Source organism: Gymnoscopelus braueri, assembly GCF_963280865.1.
Source record: "Gymnoscopelus braueri genome assembly, chromosome: 9".
Taxonomy (NCBI): Eukaryota; Metazoa; Chordata; class Actinopteri; order Myctophiformes; family Myctophidae; genus Gymnoscopelus; species Gymnoscopelus braueri.
The window spans coordinates 6,327,482-6,348,663 of NC_137610.1; the positions used below are offsets into that span (position 1 = coordinate 6,327,482).

Sequence of the window (21,182 nt, forward strand, 5' to 3'; positions counted from 1 at the left end):
CAGGGGATGGACGAGTGACGTCAGGACTTCTGTACTCTATATGGACATCTCTGATGTCATCAATATGGGCAGCTCTTACATCTCCATATATGGAGATAGATTGACTAACGTCAGTTCTGGACAACCAGCGATCTGTGACTTTAACGTGTACAGATTAGATCTGACAGACTTTAACGTGTACAGATTAGATCTGACAGACTTTAACGTGTACAGATTAGATCTGACAGACTTTAACTCATTCACTGCCACTGACGTAAAAAACGTAATTTTTCCCGTTTACCAATCCTGCCACTGACGTAAAAAACATAATTTTATTTTTTTCAAAAAATATATAATTTTTTTTTAGTTTTTGTTTCAAATTTGACCCAAAGACCAAGGAGATATGATTGTTTAAAGATCTAGACTCCCATCCACTTCCTTGTTAACTTAAAACTTAAAAATTCTGTATCTCGGCTCCTGAGTACTTTTTTTTTTCGATGAAAGATCTCTGGCAGTGGGCAAACGCGGCCAGCAATAATTGTGGCAGTGAATGAGTTAACATACAGATTAGATCTCCTATGGGCCGTTGTTGTTGGACATGTGTGTCAGTTTGTGTTGTTTGTGATGTCAGACTAGAGCTCTGCTATGCCCTAATAAGGTGTTGCAGATGTTGAGAGAAAGAGATAAAACAGACAGAGATAAAAGACACACAAACACATTTAGCGGCTAACATGTCTGCTGATGATACACACGTTATTGTGGTTTGCTTAAATTAACCTTTAGGCAAAGCAAAGGTGATTGTGAGCTTTAACCATCCAGCTAAACACGTTGTCATCTAACTAGCATGTCCCACAGTGCAGACATGTGGTCTGTTAGCCCCGGTGTGTCCCACAGTGCAGACATGTGGTCTGTTAGCCCCGGTGCTTTTGAAGCCATGCAGCAAACCGATGTATCGCGGCTCGCTGCTTTAAGCGGCCCAGAGCTGAGGCCTCTCCTGCCATGTCTTGTCAGGATGGCTCTCTGCGCCCCGGCCGACCTGAGCCACGCCTGGGCCGAGGACAGGAAGATAATCCTCCGCCTGTTGGCCGGGGTGGAAGCCGTCAATTCTATCGTAGCCTTGTTATCTGTGGACTTCCGTGCTCTGGAGCAGGACGCACGCACGGAGCTGCAGCTCAGAGCCAAGGCAGGAGGTTCTAATGGAGAGAGGAGCATCTTAGTGTCTCAGCTCCACCATGGTTCTAATGGAGGGAGGAGCCTCCAACAAGGCCTGGCCTTGGAGTTCGAACACAGTGACCCTCTTAGGCGTCTCCGCCTGACCCTTCGTGAACTGTTGGCCGTCATGAACTCCAAGGTTTCAGATTCAAATCAAGAGTTTTCCTTGAAATCGTCCGAACTATTTGAAAGCAGCGTTTACTCAGAGGAGGTGGCACACGCGCTCTGCGTCCTGCAAGCAGAGCTGCCCTCCTTGCTGCCCGTCGTGGACGTGGCGTTGGCGTTGCTTCACGTCCGCAACGGCGACTGGTTCCTGTGCCGGCTGGTCGCTAACGTCCCGGACAGCTTCGGCCAGGTCTGCAGGGCTCTGGTCAGGAGCGGAGGAGAATGCCCGGACGAGGAGAGCGTAGCGGCGCGATGCAGAGCGCAGGCCTTGAGACACCTGTGTCGGATGAACCCGTCGGAGGCTCTCAACGTCCGTGGCATGGCGGTGGAGGAGTTCCTCCTGCCGGGTCTGGGTGTAGCCCTGACTCTGGACTACAAGCGGAACGCTGCGGACCACAGTGAGGAGGCCGTCAGTTCCCTGGTCTCCTACGTCAGTAGCCTGCTGCTGGGCAACAACGCCAAGGCGCGTACCTCCTTCAGCATGTTGGTCCACAAGGAGCAGCAGGCCGGTAAGAGGGAGGAGGTGCTGGGCCAGATGCGCACACAGCTGCTGCTGGAGCTGGTGGAGCTCCTGCCAGGCTGCAGCACCTCCCATGTGCCCGGTGACAGCAACACGGAGGAGAGCGGCTCCTCGGGCTTGGCAGACGAACTCAGAGAGGAGCAGACGGTGAAGGCCAGTGCTCTGCTCCGCCTTTACTGCGCTCTCATGGGCGTAGCCGGACTCAGGCCCACGGACGAGGAGGCGAAGCGGGTCCTCCGGCTGATGACCAGCCGACCCCCGGCCACGCCTGCCGGTGTGCGCTTCGTGTCGCTCTCCTTCTGCACGCTGCTGGCGTCTCCCGCTCTGCTCGGCACCCCGCAGCAGGAGCAGCTGACGGCCTCATGGCTGAGATGGATGATTAACGAGGAGGAATACTTTGCTCCGAGCGCTGCCGGCGTGTCGGCCTCCTTCAGGGAGATGCTGTTACTGGTTGCCATGTATTTCCACAGCAACCAGCTCGCCTCCGTCATGGAGCTGGTGTGCTCCACTCTGGGGATGAAGATGGCCATGAAGCCCGGCACTCTGAACAAAATGAAGACCATCTTCACTCAGGAAGTGTTCACGGAGCAGGTGGTGACCGCCCACGCTGCGAGGGTCGCAGTGACTAAACGCCTGAGTGGAAACATCAAGGGCTTCCTGCCCGTTCACTGCGTCTACCAGCTGCTACGTAGTCAGGCTTTCATCACACACAGGGTCTCCATCAAGGACTGGCTCTACCGTCAACTGTGTGAAACCACCACCCCTCTCCACCCGCAGCTGCTGCCCCTCATCGACGCCTACATCAACTCCATCCTGACGCCTGCCTCCCTGGCCACCAACCAGCCTATCACAGAGCAGGAGATACTCAATGTCTTCCAGAAGAGGAGCCAGGAGGCCTACAGCCTCACTGCCCAGCTCCTCATCCTCTACTACGTCCTCACCTACGAGGAGAACCTCCTGGCCGGCACCAAGACACTGGCTTCCATGCAGAGGAAGCCAAAGTGCTACTCTGCCGCTCTCATGGATCAGATTCCCATCAAGTACCTGGTGACCCAGGCCCACGGGCTACAGCAGGAGCTGGGAGTGCTCCACTCGGCGCTGCTGCGCCTGCTGGTCACCAACTACCCCCACCTGTGTCTGGCAGAGGCCTGGATGTGCCAGGAGGAGGTGACGGGCACCCTGCCCCTGCTCAGGAGCACCATGCTGGCTGGCAGATACACCCAGAGCCAGCTCCACCAGGCCTTCCAGGAGCTGCCATCCAGCGGTCCCAGGCTCCTCTGGATCCTGGAGCAGCTGGCGCTGCTGTCACCCAGCGAGCTGATGCCCTACGCCGAGCCGCTGACTGACAGCATGGGCCTGCTGCTGGAGCCCGGGGTGCCCCGACGCGTCCTGCAGACCCTCAACAAGCTGTGGTTTGCCCTCAGTACCGTCATGCCCTGCAGGCTGTGGGCGATGACGGTGAACGCGTTGCGGCCGCCTGCCGCCGCAGACCTCGGACGGCAGACATACGGTCAGAAGGACCTGGTGCTGAACCCTCTGGCCGTGCTGCGCTGTGACCAGAGGGTCTACAGTTGTCCTCCCTTCATGGACATCATCCTGAACGTTTTGAACGGCTACCTGCTGGCCTCCAGGGCTTACCTGCACTGCCACCTCAAGGAGAAGGCCGAGTTGGAGCGGCAGAGTCAGACCGTCGTCTCCAACCTGGACACGCCCGAGGAGGCCACCAGGGAGGAGAAGCACAACAAGAACGCCCTCCTGGCCGTGCAGGACAGTGCGGCCGTGCAGCTGCTGTTGGAGGTGTGTCTCCCGACTCTCCCCACCTCCCAGGAGCAGCAGCAGCTAGCGGCCGCCGGGAACTCAGAGAAGAGCCTCCTGCAGAGCATGAGGGCTCCTCTTTCCGGGAGGCCCAGAGCACCGGGAGACAGGCCAACAGGCCGGAGGAGGAGTGAGGAGGAGGAGAAGGAGGAGGAGGTGGCCGGTGGTGAGACGGAGACGGAGGGAGGTCCGCTCAGTGACCTGCATGAGGTAAAGGGTCTCAGTGACCTGCATGAAGTGCAGGGTCTCAGTGACCTGCATGAAGTGCAGGGTCTCAGTGACCTGCGTGAGGTGCAGAGTCTCAGTGACCTGCATGAGGTGCAGGGTCTGGTCTGCCTCTGGCTGCATCACATGTTCTTGGCCGACCCCAACGTTGCCCAGCTGGTCCACTTCCAGGGCTACCCTGCCGCCCTGCTGCCCCTGACCACCGGGGGCATCCCCTCCATCCACATCTGCCTGGACTTCATCCCCAATCTGCTGCTCCAGCCCCAGTTGGAGAAACAGATCTTTGGCGTCCAGCTGCTGTCACATCTGTGCGGCCGGTACGCCCTCCTCAAGGCCATGAACGTTGCCCGGGTGGCCGTCAGCCTCATGGGCACCCTGCTCACCAAGCTGCCCCGTGCCAAGCGCGTCGCCTTCTTCACGCCCACCTTGCCCTGCCTGGTGACCTTCTGCCAGGCATTCCCTCCGCTGTGTGAGGACGTGGTGGCTCTACTGGTGCAGCTGGCTCAGGTGTGCGCCGCCGTTGTGGCGTCCAGAGGCCCTGCCCTCAGGGCCGGGGGCGTCGACCCCGTCGTCAAACGACTGCAGCGTCTGAAAGACACGCCCCCCAAGGAGGCTCTGTTTCCAGGGGGAGGAGCCTGTTTAAAGCTCGGTGTTCCTCAGAGAACGACAAAGGAGCCTGAGAGAGCAGACCCAGACGTCCAGCTCTGCTACTGTGTGGAGGACACCTTCATGAGCATCATCAGCTCTAGTCTCCATCCAGCATAGAACACGCCTTCATGGTCATCATCAACTCTAGTCTCCATCCACTATAGAACACGCCTTCATGGCCATCGGCAGCTCCAATCTCCATCTTATATAGAACGCGCACACGCACACGCACACGCACACGCACACACACACACACACAGAGGCAAGAGAAGTGCATTGGTGGCTGAGTCAGATTCACATTCCCAGGAAAGGGTTAAACTCATTTTGTCAAAGCCGTTCAGAGAAATAAAAACAACACAGACCTGACTAAAACTAAAAGGTGACGATGGCAGAGAGAACAGACATTAAGGGAAGACGATGAGATCCCTGCCCTTAAAAAGCTTACTTTCATTCAGATGTGTTCAGTGATCCACTGCATTAGTTACTTATAATGCATTATAATCTGCTTATAATTATAGTAATACGAACTCATAAATACTCAGTGCTTTATAACAATAATCATAACACATTATAACGCATTTTATAATGACTTATAAGGTCAACTATTATAACACCTCATAATGGCTGGACACTCAGTTTTTTTTGGCAAGGATCACAGTGTATTGTAATTATGATTGATAGTTGTTGATTGATTGATTGATTGATTGATTGAATACTTTAGTCAGAAATGTAAACAGCACGAGGTACAGTCAGACATTTAAGCTAAAAACACAAAAACGTCCTGGGACTTGTTTCCATTGTAATTCTGTACATTATAATAATCTTTTAATGTATTATAATTACTGTTGTAATGCATTATGGTGTGATTATAAGTCAGTATAAGTGGTCATTATTTGCTTTAAGTAAAGTAATTGCATTCATGAAGATGTGGGCAGAAAGATGTTTTGTTCTTGCATAAATTGAATGTTAAAATACTTTATAAAGTGTTATGATTGTATTATGTGTACTTATGATTGCTTATACCTGTAATTATACGGTGGTGTAAGCTAATTACATTGCATCGATACTTGACCTTATAAGTGATTATAGAATACTTTATAATGTGTCATGATTATTGTTATAAAGCATTGTGATCATGAGTTCTTATAACTGTAATTATATAGTGTTATAAGCACATTATAATGCATTATAAGTATGCTTATTCCCTTGGGTCCATTCTGCACACATACTGTACATGTCCAATCCACCTTCAGAATGTCAGGCATGTTCTCCTGTAAAGGGTCTAAAATATCCTCAGTATTCTCCTAACTTAAGGCATCTTGTCTGTCTGTGACAGATGGCCTGTGTCACTTTCCACCACTCTGCCCCATACCCTAAGGACGCTGCTCTTGAAAACCCTCAACTTCGTTTTTGTGCTGAGACTGGGACTGGGAAAGGGAAAAAAAGTTTTTTATGTTTATTCATATTTATTAAAGCGATCAGTAAATATGAGAATCATAATTGCCAGTTACTTTCAAAAGCTCACAATGCGTTATAATATATATATATATATATTTTTATGTTGAACCTGGCATCCCAGAATGGGGACGCCAGTTTGAAAGAGTTGACAATGACATGGTGTAAATAACCATTGAAACATGACATTTATGTTCATTTCACCAGCTGTTTTCATACATATGTTGATTCATACAGCTGTTTTCATACAGATGTTGTTTCACCAGCTGTTTTCATACAGATGTTATTTCATACAGCTGTTTTCATACAGATGTTTCAGCTGTTTCCACACAGATGTTGTCTCATACAGATGTTTTCATACAGATGTTGTCTCATACAGATGTTTTCATACAGCTGTTTTCATACAGATGTTTCAGCTGTTTTCATACAGATGTTTCAGCTGTTTTCATACAGATGTTGTCTCATACAGATGTTTTCATACAGATGTTTCAGATGTTTTCATACAGATGTTTCAGCTGTTTTCATACAGATGTTTCAGCTGTTTTCATACAGATGTTTTCATACAGATGTTTTCATACAGATGTTGTCTCATACAGATGAAAGGAACCAATTCTAAGAAATTATGCAAAATAATTGTGTTTATCTCAAATAATTGTTATCGGGCGATTATGTCATTGTATTGTGACCCTAACCCTAAAGATGATGAATTTGTAAACCGTTTCCCACTAGTTTTGTGCTGTCAGTCACCGCTTGATTGAATGAACAAAGTATTGATTGAATAAATACAGTATTGATTGAATGAACAAAGTATTGATTGAATGAATAAAGTATTGAATTTGATTGAAACCTTTATTTCAGGGAAATCCATTGAGACCAGGGTCTCTTTTTCAATGGTGCCCTGTGTACAAAAATACATTTACAACAATGGTTTTACATAGGACAAGGACAACAAGGTACATATAAAAATAAAAAGGTTGCAAAAGTTATATATTAAAACCATATATTACACCAAGCAGGTGCAAATGAACAAAGTATTGATTGAGTGAACAAAGTATTGATTGAATGAACAAAGTATTGATTGAGTGAACAAAGTATTGATTGAGTGAACAAAGTATTGATTGAATGAACAAAGTATTCCTCTCATGTGTCCCTGAAGGGCCAAGCAGCTGGGGGGGCCCTGTGTTCGTCTCCATGGAAACCCCAGAGCCGTGTTCTGCCGCCTGCTCCTCCTCTTCTCTCTGACGGACAGTATGGAGGATGATGAGCGAGGAGCAGCTGGAGGTCAAGGTCAGCTGTGGACCATGCTGCTGGTCAACTCAGGACGTCTGGCCTTCCCCGTCTACAGCATCCAGCGCCGTGATAGGCTGTTCCAGGACAGAGAGGAGCTCATCAGGTTACAACTCTAACCCTGACACACTCTATCTATCTATCTATCTATCTATCTATCATTGTAGTAATATCCATCCAGACAGGTATGAGGCAGCAGTTAGTATTAATATTAGTTAGTAGTTAGTATTAGTGTCATAGTACTAATATCCATCCATTCTGACAGGTATGAGGCAGCAGTCCACGCCCAGCAGGAAGTGAGGTCATCCATGCAGGCAGGGCAGTGGGAGGAGTCTCTGGAGCTTTACTGTGCAGCTAAAAGCAGCTGGCAGCTAATCAGAGACACCCAGGACCTCAGGTGATTTTATCCCATAGGCTGAACAGTACTCATATTTTAACCCATAGGCTGAACTGCACTCACATTTTATCCCATAGGCTGAACAGTACTCACATTTTATCCCATAGGCTGAACAGCACTCACATTTTATCCCATAGGCTGAACAGCACTCGCATGTTATCCCATAGGCTCAACAGCACTCATATGTTATCCCATATGCTGAACAGCACTCACATTTTATCCCATAGCCTGAACAGCACTCACATGTTTATCTCATAGCCTGAACAGTACTAACTAACGCACTGTTGTGTGTGGGTGCAGCCAGCAGGTGGCGCTGCCTGTGTTTCTACGTTGTTTCACCACAGGATGGGTTTACACTCGCATCCTCTCCAGAGGAGTGGACATCCTGCAGCGTCTGCGTCGCTATGAGGTCTCACACACACACACACACACACACACACACACACACACACACACACACACACACACACACACACACACACACACACACACACACACACACACACACACACACACACACACCTTTGAGGTCAGATCATTACACACACATGCACGCACGCACACAGGAGGTGTGCGTGATTAGACATAAGGTACACATAGGGCTGATATGGTACCTTTTGATTGATTGAATACTTTATTTTTTTTGCAGAAAAAAATCACATGAAAGTACAGTTTAAATACAAGGTCAACTAAGAAGCCCCTGAAAGCCTAATGGCTTGTTTCAAATGGGGTCCTTATGTAGTCAATTCATAGTGACATTAAATGACAGATATACACTACAATGCAGAACATCATATGAACAGTTTACAAAATGAAAAATAAGAAAAACAAAGGTTATGACTTTTACAGGGGCCAGTTTTGAATTGCAGCCTGAAGGTGGCAACAAACCTGCAACAAACCTTGTGTCACATCAACCAAATACCATGTTCTGGTTCATCTGCTTTCTCAACCGTTATCAACACTTATCACACAATGATCTGCTGATTAGTAAATACAGACAGTACAGTAAGTACAGTTAGTACAGTAAGTACTGTAAGTAGCCTCCAACCAATGTTTCCTGAACCATGTGGCCCACAGCCGATACAGATAAAGTATAAACAGATCATTTAGTAGTAATAGCGGATGCTGCTCAGGGAAGAAAATACTACTGGGATGAACCTACAATTTACAATTTGCCAATTTTTGACCAGAGTTATCCAGAGTGACTTACAGTAAACAAGGTAAACACATACATAGAATATATATAATAATAATATAACAATATAATATAATATAACTTACAGTAAACAAGGTAAACGCATACATAGAATATATATAATAATATAATATAACTTACAGTAAAAAGGGGAAACGCATACATAGAATACAGAGACAGTGTAGTGTCTCAGTAAACTAGGATCACAGGTAGACCAGGAACCTAGCATCAATCTAAATAACATACTATCAAAATAATAATCTCTACATTGAAACTATAGGATCATAGGTAAACAAATAACCTAGCATTTGTCAAAATAACATGCTATCTAAATCGTTAAAACTAGGTCAGGTGCTACAGGCTAAGGCTAGGGCTAAGGCTAACCTGCACATATTAGTTGGTGGTGTTAAGAATATGACCCTATACAGCTTTAAAAAAATACCTGATTACATCAGTAATTTTGTCAATACAGTCTCTACTGTATTTGATGTTGATAATGATTAACACATTTAGTGCCAGAGGTTTTTTAAAACAGGGTACATCCAGTGCCAGCATTTCTTACTGTTTACGCTGATCTGTTTAGTGCTGTAGACGCCACGACGAGGACGCGGATGTAAACAAAGGGTGCGTGCGCGATGGTCGTGGGTCCCGTCTAACGCCTGGAACAATAATATTTCTAACGCGATCCCCCATTGCAGAGTGATCGTGCGTTGAAAATGGCTCGTTTTCACCACGGTAAAAAGATATGGAGATATGGACCTTTTCTCAAGATCCAATCATTGTAGTGGACGGGAGGTAGGTTTTTTGGACTGGATTCACATCCGTCCATTCCATTTTACAGGGTCCACGGATCATTCCTAAGTTGCGTTAGAGCGCCCCATGTGGAAAGAATAAATAAATAAATGTATTTGGTGTTAATGATTAAATGATTAATTATTTTCACAGGAAGCTGTGAGTGTGCTCAGGTCTCTACTGGCTCAGAGTGTTTACTGTCTGGACAGTAGGGGGCGCTGGTGGGACAGGCTGGCATTGAACCTGCAGCAGCACCTCAAACTACCTGAACAGGTGTGTTAATAGCTGACCAGGTGTGTTCATACACTGTTTCACCTCAAACTACCCGAACAGGTGTGTTAATAGCTGACCAGGTGTGTTAATAGCTGACCAGGTGTGTTAATACCTGACCAGGTGTGTTAACACACATATTCTCGTTCCAGGCCATCCAGGCCATCAGAGAGGGTCTCAGGGACCCCCTGGTACGGACCGGTCACCAGCTGTCTCTGCACCAGAGAGCTGTCAGGATGAAGGAGTCTCCTTCCTTTAAGAAGCTCCGTCTACAGCTCAAGGACCTGCCCACTGTGACTGTCCAGGACGTCCCACATGTGAGTCACCTGACCATCACTTTACTGTTGTTTGACCTCTGACCTTACCATCACTTTACTGCTGTTTGACCTGTTACTGTCCTGTTACTGTCCTGACCATCATACTGCTGTTTGACCTGTTACTGCACAACTGAAAAACGGTCATCGAGGCGTGCTTTCAAATGACGCCGCACAAGGCTCTAACTAGGCTAGCGCCGTTATATATCAAGGCGATGACGCGACGTAATTATTATATTTATACTTATATTATATAAACTGCAGGTCGGCTGCCACTCTTAGTTCATTTAGATCACCTTTTAAAACACCCTTCTGTTTGCTGCTGCCTTTCACACTTATTTCCCCCCTTTCTCTTCTAGCCGATTTTCCTATGAATGGAAGTTTAGTCTGAAGTAATTGCGCCGCTTTTTAGTTGTGTTAAATTGTAGGATAATATTAAGTAGGTTTATTACATGGCTTGGTTGAATGCTTGATTCTGATTGGTCAATCGCTGAATTTAGCAGTGTGTTATTTCTGGATAATGACCGCTGAGCTCAATAACAGACCTCTGTCTGATCAAAGACTCAGAGCACCTGCTGCACTGCTTGATTTTATGCTGTATCCAACATGACAGCCTTGTAAACAAACACACCATGTCATTTACAACTAAACGTTGCTCTCAACAATGTTTTTGGAAACATTTAAAGTGAAAAATAGACGATGCAGTAACATAAAATGTATTCCATTTGATCAACACTTCCTTGTTTTCCGAGGCGACCATGTCCACCCAGCGCAACACTTGCCATAAGCAATGAAATACATTGTTTTGTTGTTACTTTTGGGTCAATTTATTTATTAAGTAGCCGTGTAATAAGCGTCCTAACTCTATTAACTCTTTAGGTGACTAAATGTGGACAAAACTGGACATTACTAATTATTAACTCTAATTTTAATACACACATTAATCATGTTACCAAGATTGCCTTCTTTCATCTTAGAAATATTGCACGAATTAAAGTCTATCTGTCGTTGGACGATGCAAAAACATTGATCCACGCTTATGTTTTCTCTCGGCTTGATTACTGCAATGAACTTTACTCTGGCCTGCCAAAGAAAACAACTGACAGATTACAGCTTGTTCAAAATGCTGCAGCCAGAGTTTTAACTAAAACTAAGATGAGAGAACATATTACTCCAGTTCTAGCTTCACTACACTAGCTCCCGGTTGTTTTTAGGATTGATTTTTAAATGATTTTACTAGTTTATAAAGCTCTAAATGGTCTGGCACCTTCCTACCTCTATGACTGCCTGCCTAGATATGTTCCAAACCGGCCCCCGACCTGCTCGAGGTGGCTACAATGACATCTAAAAAACACGGTGAAGCAGCATTCTGCCTCTACGGGCCGACAGCGTGGAATAAACTACTACTAAATAATTACACCTAAGACAGGCAGCCTCTTGACAAGACCTATTTCTTCACTCTTGCTTTTGGTAGATTTCTAAATCTCTGTATTGTTATTCATGTCTTCACTGTTTTGCTATTATTTTAATGTTTTATGCTTTTGCTTTTCTTTTTTTGCTTTATCGTTAAATTTGTTGTACTTTTCTGTTATTGTATTCTTGCTCTGTAAAGCACTTTGAGCTGCATTTCATGTCATGAAAGGTGCTATACAAATAAAGTGTATTATTGTGGGATCGCTAAAGCGATCACACTACTGTTATCTTCACCGTGGGACCGTTTTTTGGACCGTAACTAGTCCTTCATACTTTTAGCTACAAACTCCGTTCCAACTCTTCAACGTTCGGCCTACTCAGGACATGTCGGCTACCATTTGAATTTTTGAAATAATTTGTACTTTTGGAGATATTTCACTTTTAATTGCTTTAGAAACCCCATTCATTTCAATGGAGAAATGACATTTAGCTACAGTGGAGCCTAGCAACTGCTTATTAGACCCTAGCAACACTATTAGAGCCTAGCAACCACCGTTTTACCCTAGCAACCACCAGTTTTACCCTAGCAACCGCATATTAGACCATATAAACTGTATATTAGACCTTAGCAACCCCCTATTAGACCCAAGCAACCGCTTATTAGACCCTAGCAACCGCCTGTTTTACCCTAGCAACCACCAATTAGACCCTAGCAACCGCCTATTAGACCTCAGCAACCGCCTATTAGACCCTAGCAACCACAGTTTTAATCAAACCTTTCAAACCTTTCGAACCTTTCAAACCTTTCAAACCTTTCAAACCTTTCAAACCTTTCACATCTTTCAAACCTTTAGAACCTTTAGAACTTTTCAAACCTTTCAAACCTTTCAAACCTTTCAAACCTTTAGAATCTTTAGAACCTTTAGAACCTTTAAAACCTTTTACATCTTTCAAACCTTTAGAACCTTTCAAACCTTTAGAACCTCTTAAAACCTTTCAAACCTTTCACATCTTTCAAACCTTTAGAACCTCTTACACCTTTCAAACCTTTCAAACCTTTCAAACCTTTCAAACCTTTCAAACCTTTCAAACCTTTAGAACCTTTAAAACCTTTCACATCTTTCAAAACTTTAGAACCTTTCAAACCTTTCAAACTTTTAGAACTTTAAACCTTTCAAACCTTTAACTCTACTAACACTATCAATACTCAATACCATCAACATTCTTAGCGATCCCACACTGTTTCTTCAGGAACAGTACTTTCTAGTTATTATTATTATTTGGGTGACTATCTGTGGACATATGTTAACTCTTTAGGTGACTATCTGTGGACAGCTGTTCCCACACGAGGGGGGAATGGGGAAGAATGTGTTCCTCATGCAGCCAGATGAAGGCGCAGACGAGGCCACTGTCATGTGCTCTGTGGAACAACTGACACTGGCACACTACCGTAGGCAAGGCTTTGACCAAGGTACTGTCTTATCATATAAAATACACACTACAAGTTACTGTCTTATCATATAAAATACACACTACAAGGTACTGTCTTATCATATAAAATACATACTACAAGGTACTGTCTTATCATATAAAATACACACTACAGTACAAGGTACTGTCTTATCATATAAAATACACACTACAAGGTACTGTCTTATCATATAAAATACACACTACAAGGTACTGTCTTATCATATAACATACACACTACCACAGACAAGGCTTTGACCAAGGTACTGTCTTATAATATTTAATATTCTCTTTTTAAATAACCTGGTATACAAGATACCATTTACAATGTAGGTATTTAGCAGACGCTCTTAATCCAGAGCGATTTACTGTAAGCAAGGACAACACAAGATAATACATCAAATGCACAGAAATAGTAATCTAATAATAAACACATAAGTAAACCAAGAACCTATCATCAGTCTAACCGTAGAATAACCAAAAAACCTGTCTACATAACATGCTATCTAAATTACATTTTAGCCTTGCATAAAAGCCTGAAAAGGTCGTCAAGACTAGTGTTACAGGCTGATATAAAATACAGTTCAAACTTTGTTTCATATCAAATCCAGTGTTCTTACATAGTGTACCAGATAAAAGATCAACACTACATGTGTGCTGTCTTCAGTTCTCTAATAGAGTGGTTCTCAAACAGGTCACTCCTGTAAATAACCTTTTCATCCACAGCACCCCTGAATGACATTGTGACTTTATAGCACCTTACATCTATGTCACATTACTCTACGTAAACATGTAACTCTTTCCCCCTCAGATACAGCATATGATGAGGAAAAGAGAAGATCAGTTTCCATCAGGACAGATTGAAAATAGTTTTATACTTGACGTTAAACCACTTTTTTTTTTTACTAATAGAGCACCGAAGTCCTGACATCACCGCCAGTAGAGGGCGCTGTTCCGCTGGTTCGTGGCTTTACTTTTTGTGTTGATATCCTCATTGGGGAATCTTAGATCGCCTCATATAAGAACTGTGTTCCAAAAAGAAACACACCACCCTGGCGATTTTACTCATATGGATATGAAGCATCGACTGAAGGTGTAAATGTACACATTTACCCAAAGAGTAACACAATATAAGCACTAGAAACTAGTCAAACAACCCAAAGACTACATTTCCCATGAACGCGGCTGCTGTAGGGACAGTGATTTCAGACCCGGAAGTAGTAGTTCTTAAGACTTTTAAGGCAGAATTCATTCCATTTTCGCCAGAAACAGGCTGTATCAAATATGAATGAATATCATAAACGATGCAGAGCCACCACCCTGACAGAAACGCCATGGTGGTGTGTTTATGTTAACACAGTTCTTATATGACGTGATCTAAGATTCCCAAATGGGGATTTCAACACAAAAAAATAATAATAATAAAAAAAATAAAATAAAGTGTTCTACTGGTTCCACGAACCAGTGGAACAGCGCCCTCTAGTGGCAGTGACGTCAGACTTCAGCGCTCTATAGGGTTAGGGTTAGTAAAAGTGGTTAAACTGAAGTGAAATGGATACATTCCATATATTATCAAAGTATTGTGCAGCACCCCTGGACTTGCGTCACGGCACCTAGGGTGTCGCAGCACCCACTTTGAGAAGCACTGCTCTAATCCTCATGAATCCTGTGACAACAGGGATACATGGAGAGGGCGGGACCTTCTCCACCTTGTTGGGTCTTCTGCTATGGGACGTTATCTTCATGGAGGGGGTCCCAGATGTGTTCCGAAACCCCTACCAGGTAAAGCAACGTTCTCCTTACTGCCTTCAAGTGCCTTGGAGCTTTGGTTTTATCTGTGTATCTGTATGAGCTTCATGCTTTATGGTAGGTTTGGTTTTATCTGTTCATCTTAGAGGTGTAACGATATAGTAACTGCATTGAAAAATCTTTTAGAATTTTCAACGGTCTACTATATTGATATGCAAACAGCAAAATATCGTATTGTTTGACTTTGTATCGTATCGAATCGTTTTGCAATGCAAATAATCGTATCGAATCGTTTTGCAATGCAAATAATCAATTTTATCAATACTAAGTACTTTTAAGAAGAAAAAAGAGGGGTTTATATCCAGTATCCAGGTATTTATTTTTCACACAGACATTTTGGGTAAATAAATAGTTACTATATCGATTTTAAATCATTGTATCGAATCGTATCATTCTAAATGAACCTGTCCTGTATCGTTCATGTATCGTATCGACTAAATCACTGAATCGAAACGTATCGTATCGTTCTAAATGAACCTGTATCGTTCATGTATCGTATCGACAACCAAGTATCGTGATACGTATCGGATCGTTGTTAAAACGTATCGTTACACCCCTAGTTCATCTGTATGAGCTTCATGCTTTATCGTAGGTCTGGTTTTATCTGTTCATCTCTATGAGCTTCATGCTTTATCATAGGTCTGGTTTTATCTGTTCATCTTCATGCTTTATCGTTTCTTCTTCCCCGACAGACCTGTCCTCTGGACCTGTTTACGGACTGTTTCTATGACAACAGAAAGGAGGCGTTTGACACGCGTGTGCAGGTGATGGAGGAGGCGTGTGTAGAGACGTTGTGTGACATGTTGGAGGAGGTGTGGAGCACCCATGAAGGAACCATGTGTTCCCTGGTCTCCTGGGAGCTGTTCTCCTCTCTACAGCAGGCTAAGGTATTATAGTTGTCTACTCTATAAGGTATTATAGTTGTCTACTCTATAAGGTATTATAGTTGTCTACTCTATAAGGTATTATACTTCTCTACTCTAGAAGGTATTATACTTCTCTACTCTATAAGGTATTATAGTTGTCTACTCTATAAGGCAGCGCTACTCAACCCGCGTTTTTTTTTTTAAGCACAGGATAAAAATATACATTTCCGTTCAAATATATGGGTTGCTAATTTTTTTTTCAAAAACAAACATCAATTGTTACAGGTATAATGCATAGTTTTCTATGCATTTCGGATTTTTTGGGGGGTTTGACCCCCATTTTTTTCCGGCCGTACGGCTTTGCCGCGCGCCCAGGGTAGGTGTCCCTTATTTCAATCTCTGGGAGTTGGCAACCCTAACCTTGCCATACCTTAGCTTTTGCTGAACTGATGCCACTGGACATACACACAAAATAAACAGGTACAGTGAAAAGAATATGATGTCAAAATGTACATTTTCTTATAACAATAACAATGCGTAGTGTGTGTTACAAAATCCAAAAATCCAAAATAGGACCGTCATTTTTAGCTTGCGGCCCCTTGGACTTTTGGTATTTTGCTGAGTGGCCCCTGAGCCATCTTAAGTTGAGTAGCCCTGCTATAAGGTATTATAGTTCTCTACTCTATAAGGCAGGGGTGTCAAACTCATTTTGGTGTCCGGGCAAGATTGGTCAAATGGTGACTTGAGGTGGGCAGGAACCAGTTGCGGACGCACATGCGCGCTCACACGCATTCAGTTATACAGCATTGTTTTTCAATCTGTTGTCTTGTCTCAGAAAACAAACAATGCAATTTGTAACAATAATAATAATAATAATAATAATAAGTGTAATAATAATAATAATTATTATTATTATTATTATTATTATAAACCATTTTAAAGGGCAAGACCACTTTGGTAGAGGTTTGGGTTGTGTAGTTACCTTGCCATGATGTAACTCCAAAGGTGGGCAAGAAATAAAAAATCACACCCTGTGTGAAGTGGGCGGTGTATTCCTAGCTAACTACAATACTGAAAGGAGTCTTTAAATACATTTATTGAAACACTCTTTATGATGGACAAAACCATAACTTGAAAAAAACCAATTTATGGTTTTTTTCAAGTTATGGTTGCTTATATAGGGCTATGCACATGTGTCATGTGACACTGGCCAATCACAGTCCTGAATAGATTGTGATTGGCCAATCACAGCGCAGGATAATTGTACAAATTTCCTGGGCCCAGATCACAGCGCAGGAAAATGTACATTTTTCCAAATCTCACTTATAGGGGCGGTTTCACCGCCCAAAAATAATTGCTCCATTGATTAGAAATTGATAATTCAAAATATGCTCCTCATTGACTTACATTGTACGGTAAAACTGCTCTCAAAGTCACTCTTTTAGCACAAAAACGAACGCAAACAAAGTTGATTCAGACAATATAGAACATCACCATACCCAGTACTGTTTTTTTTTTTAAATAAAAATGTCAACTTCCTGTTGATTTTGCCATTTTTAATAAGTAGAAAACCCGGACTGGATCGGCGGATCCGGATCCAGATCTTCAAATAATAAAATCAACAGGAAGTTCACATTTTTATTAAAAAAACAAACAGTACTGGGTTTGGTGATGCTCTATATTGTCTGAATCAGCTATGTTTGGGTTCATTTATGTGCTAAAAGAGTGACTTTGAGAGCTGTTTTACCGTACAATGTAAGTCAATGAGGAGCATATTTTGAATTATCAATTTCTAATCAATGGAGCAATTATTTTTTATTTCTTGCCCACCTTTGGAGTTACATCATGGCAAGGTAACTACACAACCCAAACCTCTACTAAAGTGGTCTTACCCTTTAAGCAGAATAATTTGAAGTTAAACAATACCTGGTAATGTGTGTGGGTGGTTAAATAATTACATTTATAGAACAGTGGTGTAAAGTAACTAATTACATTTACTCAAGTACTGTACCTAAGTAAAGATTTGACGTATTTTTACTTTACTAGAGTATTTCCAATTTCCAGAACTTTCTACTCCACTACATCTCAGTCACTGCTATAACTTTAAAAAATGTTTTATGAAGATTAGCTACTTTAATTATTTACATTTACAAAAATAGCAGATCTACAAGCTCATAGTGTGGCACTCAGTGCCGCACTATGAGCTTGTATATCTGCTATTTTTTTATATTATTTTATATATTTTATATATATACATATATATATATATACACACACACACACACACACACACACACACACACACACACACACACACACACACACACACAGAGAGATTATTGGGCAGGTATAAAGAAACCTTGACCATTACAAATATATAAATCTTTGGCCTACAAATATATACACTTGGGTGCAATGAATGGAGGAGTCTGAAAACCTTCCCAGAGTAAAACTTCTTTGGTAAGTATATTTGGTACCCAATACACTTCTAATATCTGATAATAATATCTAATAATCTGATCCTGATAGCATTATTGCGGACGCATGCGCTGTTGCCCACTACAGACGAACACCAAAACTCTCACCCCAAAACAGTCACCCCGGGGGAAATCCGGTGATATTCACCTGGTATTCCTAAACGTAACCTTGTTAAACTATGCCTAAACCTAACCTTATTCCTAAACGTAACCTCAGTAAAACTAATAATATGGCTAACCGTAAACTTATTTCTAACCTTATCCTCAGTAAAACAAATACAGGAGTACAAGAACCGCTGGTCAGCGAAAAGAAATGGGGGCGAGCGTGTATTGGGGCGAGTTTTCCGGTTATATTATATTGACGGCACGGCGGCTTGAAGTTGCGAGAGATTCTCTCTGTATGTTGACACAAACACACTGGAGCGATTTAGAAGCATTTTATAAGAAAACGAACGCTTATGTTGATTTAACGTTAGTAGGCCTGTATGTGTTTTATTGTTGGACATGCGGCAGGTTATAACATGGGCTTGACAGCCCCTCTTCTTCGCGGTTTGGCGGATCTGCTGAACGCCGTATCGGCCCGCTCAGACCCACCCACGGCACTTTCATCCCTGAGTACCTGCCAGGGGAGTACATGTGATGGCCCCATGAAGACAAAGCCACACATTTGCATTCCTATGGGCAAGGGTCTATTGGCTGTGTGTCCGCAGCGGACTATGAGTTTAAGGCAGCGGCAGCCTGAGCCCATGTTATTGTTCTCGAGGGGCTGGGTTCACACCTTCTTCAAACGGCGCGGAACACCTCAGCAGTACTCGCGGACCAAAATTGGGACGTTTGCCAGGGTTGATAAACACTGTGTTAGATGTAGTATCAATTTACTATTTTTAAAAGTATTTCGCGGGCCGCTATGTACCTTTCCGCGGGCCGCAAAACGCCCGCGGGCCGCGAGTTTGACAAGTCTGCTATAAGGTATTATAGTTGTCTACTCTATAAGGTATTATACTTCTCTACTCTAGAAGGTATTATACTTCTCTACTCTATGAGGTATTATAGTTGTCTACTCTATAAGGTATTATACTTCTCTACTCTATAAGGTATTATTGCGAACGCGGAAGGAGGCGCGGAAGGAGGCGCGGCGAAGCCGCGCCTCCGACCAAGTGGAGCTTACTATGTAACTGTGCTTGGGTTGTGTGTGTGTGTCTCCATCTGTGTCTCTGTGTTCACGCTCTCATTGGCTCGCGCCCCCATGTGACTCACGCTGTCATTGCCTCGCGCCCCCATGTGACTCACGTGCGTGCACTGCCTATTTGCAGCCGGCAGAGTGCGCCAGAGTGCAGGAATTTAGACAATGCTCTGCACACACACACACACACACACACACACACACACACACACACACAATGTCAATGTTCTCTCCCCATCACGGTGAAATAACACGGATTAAAAGTCCGTAAATACACAATATTTTCGAGCTGCGTTCGCTTCCAGCGTTCGCACGTCTTACTTGCAGTTGTCTACTCTATAAGGTATTATAGTTGTCTACTCTATAAGTTATTATAGTTCTCTACTCTATAAGGTATTATAGTTCTCTACTCTATAAGGTATTCAACCCCTTGTTTGTGCCAAATCGTGCGTGCGTGCGTGTGTGTGTGTATGTGTGCAGAGTGTGGTGTGTTGCTTAGGAGGCGTGTTCTTAGCAGGGATGATGAAGAGGATGATGAAGGACTACAGACACTGTCGTGGAGGTTTACCCGACCTTATGGTGTGGAACTCCAGCTCCTACATCTACAAGGTTATTATTATTATCATTGTTATCATGTTATTAATAATAATATTATTATTGTCTGAGAGAGTATGTTTTAACCCCTGTCTGTCCGTGTGTCCGTCGCCCCCTCCGTCTGTGGACAGCTAATCTCCGTTGGCTTGATCTCAGTGAAACTGTGCACACACACTCCCTGGATGCCAATTCAGAACCTCTGCCCTAAAATTTTTCACATGGGTCTGTTATAGCGCCACCAGGAGGCCGCTTTTTGCTAAACAATTTTTTTTACAGTACTCCTACAGATTTTATCCAAACATCACACACATCGGTACACAGTATCTCTTGTCATTAAACAAAACAGGTTTTTCAGATTTTCCATATTCCATCCTGATTGGCTAAAATGGCTTCCACAGTTTGCAGGAGTGCTCCGTTTTGAACAAAATGCACAGTGTGAACACATGAACACAGTGTGCGATTTCTGTGAAATGGTGCACGTACATTCTATAAAGAAAACAGCACATGGATGCACCTGGGACGTATCATCAGTGTTGTAGCCTGGGGTCGATGGGTGTTTCGGGTCTCAACAACATACACCCTCGCCCAGGTGACCCAGCCGCGGTTGATCAAGCCCCGACTTACGTCCCAGTAGCTACCCACGGTCAGTCCTGTAGGGAAAGACAGGGCCACTCAGTCCGCTTCTCCGGAACTACTCTGCCGGAACTCGGGGAGGCTCTGGCACGTGGAGGAACTAGGCTCTGTGGGTGGCCTCCTGGCCGTGCTCCTCCTTCGTCTCACAAGATCCAGGACCTGAGCGCTGTACCAGATCCGTTGCACCACCCCGATCCAAACATTTCCTTCTGGCGTGATGGTTCCTTCGGCGTGGTGGTACTGCAGGCTCCACTTGCGGCTTGCTTGAATGGCCCTCCTTAAAGGCCTCACCGTGGATTTGTTGGGCTTCTTCCTCACGGAAGACACAGGCTGGAGCGCTAACCCATACTGCTCCCGGGATGCCGTCTACATTCCGGCTATCAACCGTCTCTCCAGTGGTCACCAAACTATTCCTGGTTGTCAGGTAGTCTAATTCCTATGAGCCACTATAAATAGAATCACT

General features: G+C 43.9%; 2 protein-coding genes across 2 annotated transcripts in view; both read left to right on the forward strand.

The window, feature by feature from the left end:
* Positions 1-21,182, forward strand: part of fan1 (FANCD2 and FANCI associated nuclease 1) — a 33,653-nt gene that overhangs the window by 6,572 nt on the left and 5,899 nt on the right. The window contains exons 5-13 of the mRNA XM_080436679.1: positions 7,176-7,412; positions 7,572-7,703; positions 8,004-8,112; positions 9,844-9,963; positions 10,113-10,277; positions 13,005-13,158; positions 14,836-14,939; positions 15,659-15,853; positions 19,973-20,101. Coding sequence (XP_080292805.1) covers positions 7,176-7,412; positions 7,572-7,703; positions 8,004-8,112; positions 9,844-9,963; positions 10,113-10,277; positions 13,005-13,158; positions 14,836-14,939; positions 15,659-15,853; positions 19,973-20,101 — 1,345 coding nt within the window. The remainder of the gene's footprint in view (positions 1-7,175; positions 7,413-7,571; positions 7,704-8,003; positions 8,113-9,843; positions 9,964-10,112; positions 10,278-13,004; positions 13,159-14,835; positions 14,940-15,658; positions 15,854-19,972; positions 20,102-21,182) is intronic.
* LOC308091545 (integrator complex subunit 2-like) lies at positions 824-4,681 on the forward strand (the record flags this gene model as incomplete). Its single annotated transcript, XM_080437207.1, has 2 exons — positions 824-3,901; positions 4,010-4,681. The coding sequence occupies 2 exons, from the start codon at positions 824-826 to the stop codon at positions 4,679-4,681; spliced, it is 3,750 nt and encodes a 1,249-aa protein (XP_080293333.1).